At 33.8% G+C, this 14,334-nt stretch overlaps 1 protein-coding gene across 6 annotated transcripts in view; it reads right to left on the bottom strand.

Annotated features, from left to right (window-relative positions):
- NBEA (neurobeachin) overlaps positions 1-14,334 on the bottom strand; it is a 783,989-nt gene that overhangs the window by 530,543 nt on the left and 239,112 nt on the right. For all 6 annotated transcript variants that reach the window (XM_072611897.1, XM_072611896.1, XM_072611899.1 and 3 more), the window contains 4 exons: positions 13,524-13,654; positions 10,877-10,984; positions 3,816-3,984; positions 2,256-2,351 (listed from right to left, as the gene is read on the bottom strand). In XM_072611897.1, the coding sequence (XP_072467998.1) occupies positions 2,256-2,351; positions 3,816-3,984; positions 10,877-10,984; positions 13,524-13,654 (504 nt within the window). The remainder of the gene's footprint in view (positions 1-2,255; positions 2,352-3,815; positions 3,985-10,876; positions 10,985-13,523; positions 13,655-14,334) is intronic.

The following is a 14,334-nucleotide window of genomic DNA, read 5'->3' as shown; positions in this document are numbered from 1 at the left end:
CTATTTGAAGAGGAGAAAGGTGAAGAACTCTTTATTGATTTTTTGTATATATTTTACTTGGCAACAGAGGGAAAAACTAGTAACTATGGGGAGAAGTTTCAAAGAAGCAAATTTCTGCTCAATTCAAATAAAGACTAATTAGAAAGACAATTGTCCAAAAGTAGAGGTGACTTCAAGCAGAAGGTGGATAATCACTTATTGGGGATGGAGTGGATTTTTATTTAGGTCAGGTTGTAATAAATGTGATTTCATGTTCCTTCCAAGTCTGAACTACAGAGGATTTTCTTCTTTTTTTCATATGTTGCTTTGCTTGCTGTTGCTGATTAGGCCAATGAAGATTGGAATCCAGACTGCCCTAAGCCCTGAGACTACATCTGTCCCCTCCTTCTCGTTAGATTTCAGGCTTGCTGCTTGTTGCTGCATCATTCCTCTGTCATTCCTGACTCTTCCTAACCCCATTTGGGGTTCTGTTGGCAAAGATCCTGGAGTGCTTTGCCATTCATTTCTTACCTCATTATACAGATGAAGAACTTAGGTAAACAAGGTGAAGTGACCCAGGGTCACATACCTTGTAAGTGTCGGAGGCCGAATTTGAACTCAGGAAGAAAACCGTGAGTTTTCCTGATGTCAGGCTGGGCATTCTATCCACAGTGCCACCTAACTGCCCTTTCAGGTAGCTACTATTAGCAAATGGATCAATGTTTCCAAAATTTTAAAGTAAATTTTTATATGTAAATTTTATTCACCACAAATAAATGTAAAACCTTCAGTATCTCACAGGAAATTTTTTTTTACTTTTTTACTTATACATTTTTACTTCAAAAGTTAAATTAGCTTAAAAATGAAAGAAAAAAATCTGTTTCCAGTACAGAAAAGGCTGATTTTATGGGAAAAAAACTTAACAATTATAAAGGACAATGCCATATCCACAACCTAAGTGATATAAGATATATGTAAGTGTATAACCTATGATATAAGTACAATAATTACACCATCATATGAATTTCCCTTTTGTGAGTCTATATTTTTCTCAGAATGTTTCTCTGACTCCTTGTATTTATTTACACATGCACTTTTTTTATTTCTGCTTAACAGAAAGAATTCAATTAAATTTTTAAGGGCTTGGGATTTGATACTGTTTTAATAAAAGATTACATATTTTAGTAATGTCACAGTGAAAAATGATAAAAAAAAAAAAAAAGCCCCTAAAACAAAATCTTTAAACTATATAGTGTGCATTAAGCACAGGAAAAAAAATCTTACAAAATTTTAAGTTAGAATTAGGTTAAAAAGTACAGTATTTCAATTTAATGTATGATTTATACAAAATGACAATAGAAGAATGTTTAATGTTTGCATTAAATAGACAAACAGTCTGTTCTCATCACAAAAATAAGCCAGTCTTTACCAATAATTACTACATAAAACTTAATATTGTATACTGACTGAAAACTAATACTATCTTTGAATTTCCAAAATAAAATGGATAATTTAGCTGTTGACCTGACTGAGTAAAGCATTTGCAGAAAAGGAAAAGTCTCCATTGCACCTTGGTAATGGTTAGCAATTTACCTCTTCTGGGGAGCCAAAAGTTATTCTAACTAATGCACTGAACCAGTAAAATGTCCTTATATATGTGAATGTGTTACTGTAGCAGATCATTTTGTGAATATTAATGTAGGAAAGCAAAATTATTTACTAATAAATAAAAATAAAATTAAAAAAAAATACATAAAAAGGAAAATACTATGTTTAAATATTTACATGTGTCAGTGTTTTTCTTTCACTAAAAATATTACCTAAAACTGTGATAATTAGTCATTTTTCTCTGTGAAGCTCCTTTATAAAATCTTACAATGAACAATTATTAGCAAACATTTAAAAATTTTGAAGGAAGCAAGATAAATCAAATGAGATGGGACATGTAAAAGTGCTTTGCTTATAAGTTTTATACAAATACAAAAATTATTAGCAATAATATTAATTTTAAAATATGTATTTTAATTTACCTCATACACATTACTATATACACACACTTCTTAGTTTTGTAGATGTTATAGAAAGGACCATAATGAATACAAATGGAAAAGCTGTATAATCTCTTCAGACACAGATGTTATATGTCAAGAGATTTATAGATCTTCATGAAACCTCAGGCATATTTTTCTTTATAAAATATAACATAATGATTATTTTTTTGAATTAAAATTTGTTAAGTAAGAATACCAAAATGGGTCAGGAGATATCAATATTACCTTTGTAAAATGAGTGGGCAAAGCTCTGCTCAGGAATTAACTTGGCAAGGAATCCATGGTTCAAACTTGGATGAGGGATAGATGGTATGACCACAACTGTGAAGAAAATCATGAATCAAATGTGAGCCAGCTTATAACAGCCTGTGGCCTGGTCTCTTATGGATCCATGACAAAAATCCTATCTCATTACAACATGCAAATATGACACCATCAACAAAGAATGCATCTCTGAAGGAAAGAAAGAAGTTATGTATTAAGAGATAGGAAACAACATCAAGAAATGTACTTTCAGAAACATAAAGAGAATAGAAAAGACAAATATACAAGCAGATCAGAATAGGGCAGATTCATTATAATGGGAGTTTCACATTTCGGCGTGAGGAATACATTAAACATGAAATGAAATGACTATTTCTTTATAAAACAAATGATAATCTAACACTTTTTTAATTGAAAGACATCAGAATTTTATTTAATGTATAAGACTTAAAAGACAATATGAGGTATGTCATGCTGATGATGATTAAAGGTAAGGATGAAATATCAACATGCTATTATAGGTAAAGTACAAATATTAATGGCTCAAAAAAACCTCCAAAACAGAACACCACTCCAGAAGATGAGATGAATGTTTCATGAAGAACACCATGCAGAGATTTGACCACTGATTTCTATTTACTTTTTAAAATCCATTTATATGTTATATAACTTTTTTTTTTAAAAAAAGAAAATATAAACCACAAGCCAATCCAGCATTATAAGGAATGGTCACTGAATTAGAAAACTAACATTAGAAAAAATATTGATCTAAAACTCCTGACAAACAATGCAGCTGAAAGTCAATGCCCCTCAGGGCAGGCTATCAGAAAACATTAAAACAACTCTTTAACGTTTCCAACATCTGTTTATAACTTCTAAAGACAAGGCCAATAAAGGCAACCCATACTGTAACATTTTATTTTAATGGAACTTCCTACTATGCAAATAGAAAGCTAGAAAGAGAGTAGACTTCAGGAGGAGGAACAGTGTTTGAAGTACTAAGAATTTTCAAAAAATTTTCATTGTTGGCCAAATCAACTTAAATATATGCGTTTACATAATACTGAATTCAGACTGAATATATGGACATACACACAGCAAGTAAATAATGCTCTCCTACTCCCCCAAAATGTTGTTTGTTCTGAGAGGTTTACATCTTGGCCTACTCTGGATTCTGCCACAACTCTGCAGGAGCCTCTCCCTCTTGTGTCATATGTAAAGATTTTTATAAGAACACTTAAAAGGTATGAAAATGATCTATATATTCAAAAATAGTAATGACAATTAAAAACCTTATTAACATATAACAAACATTAAAATAAAAGCACTGATGAGAAAATAGTAAATGTCTCCATGTTCTTTCTTCAATTCAGGTTTGCATGTATATATATTTATGCATGTATATATTTATGTCTTCTGACTTCCAAAAGTATTTAAGGCAGCTAGAAACATCTATTTTATACATTTTTAATATCTGAAAGGTTGGATGAAATATGGTGAAAAATAAAGAAAATAAAGTACCTGTACTTGTTGGAGAATTTATTTCTTGTCTCATGTTTCTACCTGCCTGGCTTCCAGATCGTGCAGTCTCTCGCTGGGGTTCTAGTATGTCACGATATTTGGAGACCATCAGAACAGAAATGAAGTAAACAACAGCCAAAGCTAAAAATTGAGCCTGTTTGCTATCATCCTATGTGAAAAGAAAAGATAGATATCAGAATAAAAATTTACACATTCATAGGATGTTTCTAGATAAAGAAAACCTGTTTTGAAGAAAGGAAATGAGGATACACAATATGTTGTGTAATTTATCACTTCAGCATGAAAAAATAAAGATCCTGACTAAACATATTCTCTTCAAATAAGATATGAATAGCAATTCTGGTACAAACTGCCAAGTATTCCCTCTGCCCTATTTGTGGCATTCTCTTATTCCTGTCTTCTCATACCATTTTCTAGCATAAATTATTTCTTTGACCCACACTCATCCTCAAACATCTTGCTCTAGCCTTCACTACCCTTTAAGGGGGTTCCTTAATGTTACCCTTCTCCATGAAACCTGTGTGAACAGAAATATAAGTGAACACGAGATCTTATTCCAAATGTCTTACTTTACAGATGAGACAACTAAAGGCTGATAGATTAATCAACTTGCACAAGGTTAGAAAATTAATAACTCAGAAGGAAGCAGAATCTAATAGGTCTCGTGACTGCGGTGCTGGGGTTCTTTCCATTGAACCAAGCTGCCTATTTTTAAGAAATGTTAGTTCCTAAATTCTATCAGTTTGAGTTGCTTTCTGCAGAGTGCTCCATCATCAATTATTTATAAAATACATGCATAATAATAATAATAATGATAATAAATGACTTCCTCTCATACTTATTCAATTACAAGAGGGAATCATTTTATCCATCTGTACAAGAGTACACAAACATTAAGTATAAAAGAATAATTGTGGGGTAGCAACTTGTCCTTGATCATTTCTAAGAGAATCAAAAATATTAGAACTGACAACAACAACAATAGTAAACTGTTTATACCTAAACTACAGTGAAAATGAGGCAAAGAATAAAACAATAAACAATAATTATAGTAACTGACATTTATTTTGGCTTTAAACTTTGCAAACCACATTTAAATATATTATCTCCTTTGAGCCCCACAATAACTGAAATATTGTTATTACTATGTTACTTATGAAGAAATTAAGGTTCAGAAATTAAATAACTTTGAAGATAGGTGCTCACTCTTAGCTCTGAGGCCAGTGAGACATGGAGTTCTGTGCTTATAGCTCTTAAAATATATCAGCATAAATCCACTAGTAATTTAGTTTTGGGTATTATAATTCAAATTTTAGAAATCTCAATGTTAGGGTATCACTGCATAAAGTAAAAGAATTTGGAGATAAGTCTCTTCTTGAGCCACAAAGTTCTAGCCTTGCTCATCTCCCATTAAACATTTTTATTAACAAGTTAACAAAAGAAAGAAGAGAAGGAATAGGAGGTGATTTAAAAAAAAAAATGAAACAAATGCAGAATTACAGTGTTTTGGCTTAAAAAATGTTCTTATGAAAACTTTCATGTGAACTTCAGTTGACTTTAGATTCCAAACACTAGTGTGAAATAGCAGCCTCAAAGCAAAAAGTATCCCGACCTCTGCCCTCCCATTAATGAAGTGTTCAGCATTAATTACATGAAATGTAACAGAGTAGTAGTATTCAGCCTAAAGTGTCATAATTTAAAAGGACAAATTGGAGGGAATCCAGAGGATAATAAACTACCCAGGACAACAAAAGATCTGAAAATTATATTGCATAAGGAACAACAGTCAAACTGATACTTTTACCTGAAAAAGTCCTACTGTGAGAGGAAGGAGGAAACATGGCAAAAGTTATAGTTGTCGTAAAATTTCTTTTAAAATGATGATGACTGATAATAATAATCAGATGGCTTACCTTAACACTTTGCAAAGCATTTTGTAAGTACTATATTTATCTCAAATGAATGCATGTCACATTGAAGAGGAATTAAACTTATTCTCTGAAGCTTCAGAGGTAAGAATAAGGAGAAACTAATAAATCTTTGATCTAGATTTTATTGCAAAAAAATTCTAATAGAGTTGTTCCAAAAATGAAATATACAACGTACCTTACAAAAGTTAGCTTATACTGGTAAGAGACTGAACTAATTTTGACACTAAGTAGAAAGTAGGGCCAGCTGACTTCTAAGAATCTCTCTTGAATTAAGATTTCTATGATTTTAAAAAGTTAATTATCAATTAGGAGGTCATATGTAGTAAAGTATTCAACTATCAGGTCAGGAAGACCTAGATTCAAATCTTTGCTCTAATACTGAATAGTTGCCTCTCTCAGGCTCAACGTCCATATCTATAAAACAGGGAAAATAAGAGATGATACCACAAGCTTGCTGTGTGAATCAAATAAGAATCTGTATGCAATATGCTTCACAAAATGCAAAGTATTATATTAAATTTTTTAAATGATCATAGCTCATATTTTACTGATAGTAGCATTCAAAATGCAAATATGCAACATCCACATAAAAAGCAAGAATACAAGATAAAGTCTCTTCCTATTTTTATAGCACTTGGTCTAGGTCTCCTTTGCCCTTTTCACAGTAACATGATATCATATCTTGTTTTCACATGTATCTAATCTCTCTGATAGATTTAAACTAGAGGGTTTTGTCGTTCTCAATGGGATAGCATCAGTGGGAAGTACAGAAAATTGCACTGTTTCTGTTGCTTGTTTCTGTTGGACCTCATTATTCAGATTTTACAGGAACTTAATGGAATAAACAAGAATCAAGCATTGTTTTTATTTCTTAATGTCAGAGATAATAATTAGAATATGTAATGATAGAACTAGTACTTTTGTAAAGCTACAATTTATTTTGAAATGATTAAAAATGGATAATCTCACCATATACATCTAGTTACTCTGTTAATGCTGAAGCAATGCTCAAAGAACTGTAAGTCCAGGAGGAAGAGTCAAGATGGCAGCATGAAGGCAGGGGCTAGCTTGGGCTCTCCCAAATTCCCCTCCAAACAACTTAAAATAAGTACTTAAAAATAATTCTAGAGCAGCAGAGTCAATAAAAGAATGAGGTGAAATAATTGTCTAGTCCAAGACAACTTAGAAGTAGGCAAGAAAGCTTTATCTCACTGGAGTGAGAATGGAGAAGTTCAGCAGGCAAGTCAGCAGCAGGCCTTGGGGGCAACTAAATCAACAGGGCCAGTGGATTCTGGACTTCTCAGGACACAAACAGGAGTTAGGCAACTGCTCAAAAGGAAATCATGGGGAGCCTCTGTTGGCACTGGGGTAAAGGACTCTGTTGCACTGCTGATACATGGTTCTGGGGTGCAGTTCCAGGGATACAGGAGTACTAGCAGGAGAGGGGACCTTGGGCACAGTTCCAGGGGAGAAAGTATTACTCACAGACCAGAACACAAGCCAGAGGAGCAGTGACCATATCTCTCCTTAAATCATACCACCTGGAAAGAATTAAAAACTTACAGAACCTCCAGAACTAACTCTGAAAATAGCAGTACCAAAAACCTGAAGCTTGGGATAGTGCCCCCTTTATGCCAGGAAGAGAGCCCAACTTTAACATAAACTTAGAAATCAAGAAATAGATTGGAAAAATGAGTAAACAATAAAAAAAGAACCTGATCATAGAAAGTTTCTATGGTAACAATAGCTCTAAATCCTATAATCCACTGTAACATAGCTTCAAGCAAAGCAGCACAGTTAAAAACTAAGAGATAGAAAAAACCATTCTAAAATGTAAATATATTATGGAATGAGATATTTGTACTTTAGTAAAGGATTTAACTAAAATGAAAACTTAGGAGACAGAGTCAAAAACAGCAGCAAGATTTTAAAAATAATGGATATCACATTGCTTGCCTTCTCAATGATCGGGGGAGGAGAAATGGAGAATTTGAATGAAATGGAGAGAATTTGGAACTCAAAATAAAAAAATGAATGTGGAAAAAAAAAGAAAACATGAATACTGCAACAGGTAAGTCAATCACAAGTTTGATATAAGCATAGAACATAAGGTATCTCTTGCATGGTACAGGCTTTTTCAATCATACCCATAAAGTAAATTTCCTCACCCTCATTAATTTCATCTTTGAAAAAGAAGGCCAATAAAATGTAAAGATTTGAATTTTTGTATTAATTTGCTAATTTTAAAAGATATTTTAGCTTCATATAATGATGGTATCTCTCCAGTTCTTCACCTCTGCTTACAAATGGAATTGCCAACCTCCTTCAAATCCTAAGAATGTATTTTGAAATTCTTTATAATTTAAATCTCAAATAGTGATAAGGGACTACACAACTTGTGGTTTCATTTATACAGGGAACACTCAAGTGAGCAAATTCCTCCAGCAATGCAAGTAAGCACCTTCTCGGAACCTTGAGAGTCTTAGAAAATTCCCTAGAGCACCAGAAATTAAGTGCCTTACCCAGGGTCACACAATATGTATCAAAGGTACATCCTAGCTTCCTAGCTTCAGGGCCAGTTTTTTTATCTACCTTACCAGACCATCTCTCTTTGCTAGGGAGTCAGAAAGGCCATTTAAAGGGCATTTTAAAAGCAAATTTTAGCTACTTTCAAGATAAAGATGATCCTTTCACTCTTCTCAAGGGGGAGTAGGGACATGTCCACTTTCTTCTGCGTATAATTGGTGGAATAGCACTAGAAACAATCTCCAGAGAAAATGCAGCATGGGGAAGTGAAAAGTAATTTAAGTTTTGAGTTTAAGCTTTAATTTGGCCACTCACTAATTTTGTGATCTTGGGCTAATAGATCCCTTAGAATACCACTTTTTCACCTGTCAAATGAGGGGATTGGACCAAATCTTAAAGAGCCTTTCCTGGATCTAATCTGTGACTGTGATTCTATAATAAATTAACAAAATAATTACTATTTCTATTCCTTAAAACAGCTGTTGATTTACACCCAAACTCATTTTAACATGCTACATGCAAAATCATTAAATCTCAACTTTGGAAGAAACTTCAAAGAACAACCATTCCAACTCATAGCTGAATCATAATCATCTCTATAATTTACTTGGCCGGTGGTCATTCAACCTTTCCTTGATGAACTTCAGTGGGGGTAGAGGGTTGGGTAGTGCAGGACACAGATGGATTCATTACCTACTGAGGAAGCCTATTTCATTTGTTAATAACTCTAACTGTTGGGAGAATTTTCCTAAGATTCTAGTTAAACTCTGTCTTCCTCTAACTTTGTAATCACGATTTCAAGTTCTGCTTTCTGTGGTGCAGCAGAATTCTAATCTCTTGCCCATGTGACAATATTTTTTATTAGAACTACTCAGCAGTAGGAAGCAGCAGAAGCAGTGTACATTCTCAAACATATCAGTCCAGGATGGGAGATGATATGAATGGACCTATAATTCAGGAAAATCTTTGGCAGTTGAGAGAAAGATGAATTATACTAGACAGGGGGCGAAGAGACGGAATAAAAGACTAATATGTCCAGGTGAGAAGTTATAAGGATTTCAATTACAGTTGTGGCTGTATGACTAGGAAGACGGGGATATGTGAAAGAACTATTCTGAAAGCAGAAAATAACAGAGCAAACAAGTAAGACTAAGAAATTGAGGATGACACTGAGGTTTTCAGTCTCAGTGATGAGGAAAATAGTTGTGCACTCCACAGTGACAGGGAAGTCTAGAAGAATCAAAGATACTTATGGAACATCCATTCTCCGTGTTCTCTATAACATGGTTGAAAATTGCTCTGGAATCCCATCTCCAATAACTCCATGATCCCAGAGTGAAGCTCACCTGGACTTGCTGCCCTGAACTCAGCAATGGCAGTTAGATATTCTTTATTCCCTATTCATCTTGAGTACTCACCCTACTATCCATTTTTGTTCTTTCCAGTTTGAAGACCACTCTTTTTAGCAGAAAAAAATAGATACAGAATAAGAACTGAGAGACTTATTTTTTTCCATCATCTTATCACTGACCTGAGCAGGGTCCTTATCCCATTTTTTGATCCAATCATTTTTTTCCCCAATCATTCTTAAATCCCTTCATTTTCAATTTCTTCCCTCTCTAATTCAGTTTTCACACTGTTGCTACAGTAATCTTCCTAATGTGGTATATGACAACTCTGTTCAAAATGCTTCATTAATCTTCACTCTCTTTGGGGTAATGATTCAATGTCCTCAACAACCAGATGGCATACTACCTTCTGGGTGGGCCTTATTTCATACTTCTCCCCTACAAACATTAAGATAATACCCTTCTCTTGCTTAGTTTTCTCAAATCTAAACATGCTGTGTGCCATATCTAACAGTACTTTCCTACTATATTCATTTGTTGAAATATTTCTTCTTCCTTCAAGGCTTCAAATGTCACTGACTCCACAAACCCTCATCTTGTGCTCTCCTTCCCAATCCATTTCACTGCTCATCAGTCATTTACTGTTTCTTACACTACATGGAAAATGTATATTATTTGGGCTGCTATTCCAATAAATTTATCTTTTCACTCCAAATTCCTTACATATAATCTGAATTTTTGTGACCAAAATGAGTTAATACTATTAAGAATTTAATCAGTGCAGATTACAGATAGAGGACTAAGTCATGATTATTTTCAATAAACAGAATTCAGCATTATATTCCATTTTTAACAGCCTCTTCCTTTTACTTGTATATAATTTATGTTTCATTAAAATAATCCATATTCTCTCTTACCATATGTAGGAGCAACAAGTCACTTTCAATTTTTATGTACAATCTATTTTTCCTCTATAATCACACTACAAAATGATCTCTTACATTTGTTTTGGATGACCTCAGGTCAAGGCCCCACCAAAGGCAGGAGGTACTTCCCCGATTGGTTTTAGGGTAATTAGTTTTTCTTCTACATCTGCTCTCAGGAACCATCTACTAAAGTATAAATGAGTTGTAATCTTGAAGAGTGGAGGAAACACCCACATGGACGAAATCATGAATCCTTAAAGTATCAAAGTGGAAGATTTTTTTCCAGTAAAAGAAAAAAACTAACTTACCACATCACGAAATACAACTGCACGTAGACGATTAATGTCTACATCCTGAAGAAGTCTATCAGGATCTTTGATGGGAGAAAGATTACCAGGAACACTTTCCAGCGGAGTCTAAAACAACATGTAGAATTTCAATGGGATCATTTATCTGAGGAAATAAGATTCTACACACTGAGTTAAATCAATTATACACCTGCATTATAAAATCTTACAATGTTATATTTTTAAATGCTTTCTATAACATGTTAATATAGCATAGTTAGGATACTAAATTTGGATTCAGGAATTTGAAGAAAATCCAAAAAGAGAGGGGAGCAGGGGAGCACCAAGTTGCAGGAGGGTTTTGAAAGCCAGGTAGAAGAATATAAAATTTATTCAGTGTTTATATTAGATATGCAGCAGTTATAATCATGAAAAATGTTAGAACTCACCTAGCCAAATATAATCACAGCCATACCTTTCCAACAAAAATATTACAGGGTCACAGACTGAAAACTGAAGGGACCTTAGAGGTCATCTAGCCCACCTGTTCATTTTACAAATGAGAAAACCAAGGCCTAAGAAGGTTAACTGAATTCTCAGAAATCACACAGCCATTAAGTGGTAGATGTGGGATTAAAGCCCAGGTTCTCTGACTCCAAATCCAGTGCTCCCCTTTGTTGTTGTGGTTGGGTCATTTTTGGTCATATCCAACTGTCTGTGATCCTATTTGGGGTTTTTTTGGTTTGCCTTTGCCTTCTCCACATCATTTTTATAGATGAAGAACTACACACTACACATCTAGTACTTTTCTGAGGTCAGATTTGAGAGCTGGAAGATGATTCTTTCTGATTCCAAACCCAGGGTTTTATCACTGTACCTTAGCTGCTCTTAAGGTAATTCCTTGAGAAAATTTTGCAAATGAGATTAATCAAAATATGCCTCAGAGATTCACAATTTACAATGGCATTTGGTAATTATATATTTGCAATGTCAATATTGTATGTTTGGTGGTTGTTGCCTCAGTCATTTCAGTCATGTCCAACTCCTTGTGACCTGGCAAAGACAGTAAAATGGCTTGCCATTCCCTTCTTCACATCATTTTTACAGAGGAGGAACTGAGACAAAGAGGGTTGAGTGACTTGCCAAGCACCGCATAGCTAGTTAAGTTTCTGAGGCCAGATTTGAATTCAGGGAGATGAGCCTTCCTAACTCTCTACCCACTCAGAATCTGTGACTTCATCAATGTATATGCTCCCTCCACCATTACAGGTCATAACTTCTCCATGTCTTTCTACATTGTTCAATTCTCATTGCTATCTCTCCTCTACAGGTGCTCTTTCAATAAAGTAAAAATATTCCTGTGGTTATGTTTTAAAAATGTTTTCCTGATTGAAAAACTTTGTTTTTATCTCACTAGATTTGCCCCTAGATTTTTCTTCTCCTACCTCCAAGAGCCAATTCTTATAAAAAATAATTTGAAAAAATATTAAAAACCAATCAATATATTTACAAAATCTGATGTTATATGCGAATTTTTTTCTTTTTAAATTTCACATTATTCAGTTTAAGCTTTTTCTTTTTAAATGACTACTATTCTTTCTATTTACACTATTGTAATCATTGTAAATACTGTTTCCTGGCTCTGCTTACTTCACTTTGGATTAGTTTACTTAAGTCTTTCCAAGATTCTCTGTATTCATTGCACTCATTATTTCTTATAACATGATAGTATTCCAAAATTTCACACCTGATGATTTCTTTAGGTATTTCTTAATCCCTGGGCATCCACTTCATTTCTAGTTCTTTGCTACCACAAAAAGTGCTGCTTTAAATATTTTCACATACATTAGGTCTCCTATAGTTCTTTTATTATCTTGAGGATATCAATGGAGCATTCAAGATATTCAACTACTACTCATATTTTTACCCTCTGAACAAAGACAATATTAGCTTTTAAAAATATTTCCACAAACTTAAGACCAAAATAATATAGACATGAAGAAAGTGATTGTCTCAATGTTCTACTCTGTACTAACCAGCCTACAGATAAACTCTTGCAGAATAATTACAAACTGTATAGCATACAAAGGAGGCCAACTGAGAGGATGAAAGGACCGAACACATGAATATCTCCAGAAGGAACATAGATTGTATTTGTTTTCTAGCATTTTAGTGTCTAGCTATCATACAGAAGAGAGATTATTCTTATTCTACTTGGCTCTGGATTGCCAAGGGAATGGGGGAAGGAAGGGGTAGCTGGGACAGAATTTAAGGGGAAAAAAATCAGAGTTCCTAGAAAATAGACTTCATCTCAATAAAAGAAAAATCTTAATAAATGAAGCTGTCAAAAATTGGAATGGGAAGCTTCAAGTCTAATAGGCTCCCCATAAATGAAAATCTTCAGTTGGAGGCTTGTCCAAAATGTTGCAAAGGAGATTCTTCAGGCACAGCGAGGGTCAGGAAACCTATGAAAGCATTTTAAATTTTGCCACTGAAAGAGGCAAGGGATTAGAGTTGGGTAAAAAGTCATAACAGAAAGAAGTGCAAAATGAACATTTCAACAATTACTTTTTCAACAAAGTTTAAGAATTTCTCTGGTCATTTCTTTGGTTTATTTTTCAGAAAGATCACAATCACAACCTGTTCATGCAAATAAAATTTCAGGTACCTTTGAAGTTGCTCCTGCAGTCACACTTTGGGGAGCTTCTTGAGGTTTACTGCTGATAAGGGAAGATTTATTCACTCTTTCCCTTTGTCTCTGTCGACATTCTAAGCAGTTTCTCACAGCAACACAGCAAACTAAAATAAGGAGAGTATATAAATCAATAAAAATATATTGAAGCTTTTTAAATTATTAAGAGTAACAGTTGCTTAATTTATTTCAATGACTACACTTAAAAACAACAATATTAAATGGAATCAGAGAACCTTAATGATATGTTCATTTTAATTAGAAAACTACCAATTTCTTAAAATAATCTGTTTCCAGTATCAGATAAATTTAACATGTAATATTAAAATGACACTGACCCTAATATTTTATACTCAAGCAAAAATGAGTATGTAGGATTCAAAAACTCCTGAACTCCTTATACCTTTCCCCAGGATAATATTGCTTTATTTCCACCCCACAGAATATAATCAGGGATAGTTACCTATTTATGCCTTTTCAGAGACCTAAGAATGAAAAGTAGAGAAAAGTAAGGCCTCAGAACCTGCTCAAGCGTGTGGACAGAGGGCTGGGTCTGAATTCAAATCTGGCTTTGGACACCAACTAGCCAAATATGACCCTGAGCTAGTCACATAACCTCTCTGCCTCAATTTCCCTGTCTGTTAATGAGGATAATAATAACACATCCCTCTAAGGGTTATGAGTTTTAAATAAGATAATATTTGTAAAATACTTAGCATAATGCCTTACCATAGTTATGTATGATATAAATCCCTATTCCTTTCTCTTCCCCTTAATTTATAGCTGC

Source organism: Notamacropus eugenii, chromosome 5 (genome assembly GCF_028372415.1).
Source record: "Notamacropus eugenii isolate mMacEug1 chromosome 5, mMacEug1.pri_v2, whole genome shotgun sequence".
NCBI classification, from domain to species: Eukaryota; Metazoa; Chordata; class Mammalia; order Diprotodontia; family Macropodidae; genus Notamacropus; species Notamacropus eugenii.
The sequence above is the reverse complement of the archived record's forward strand: the minus strand, read 5'-3'. Positions and strand labels throughout refer to the sequence as shown.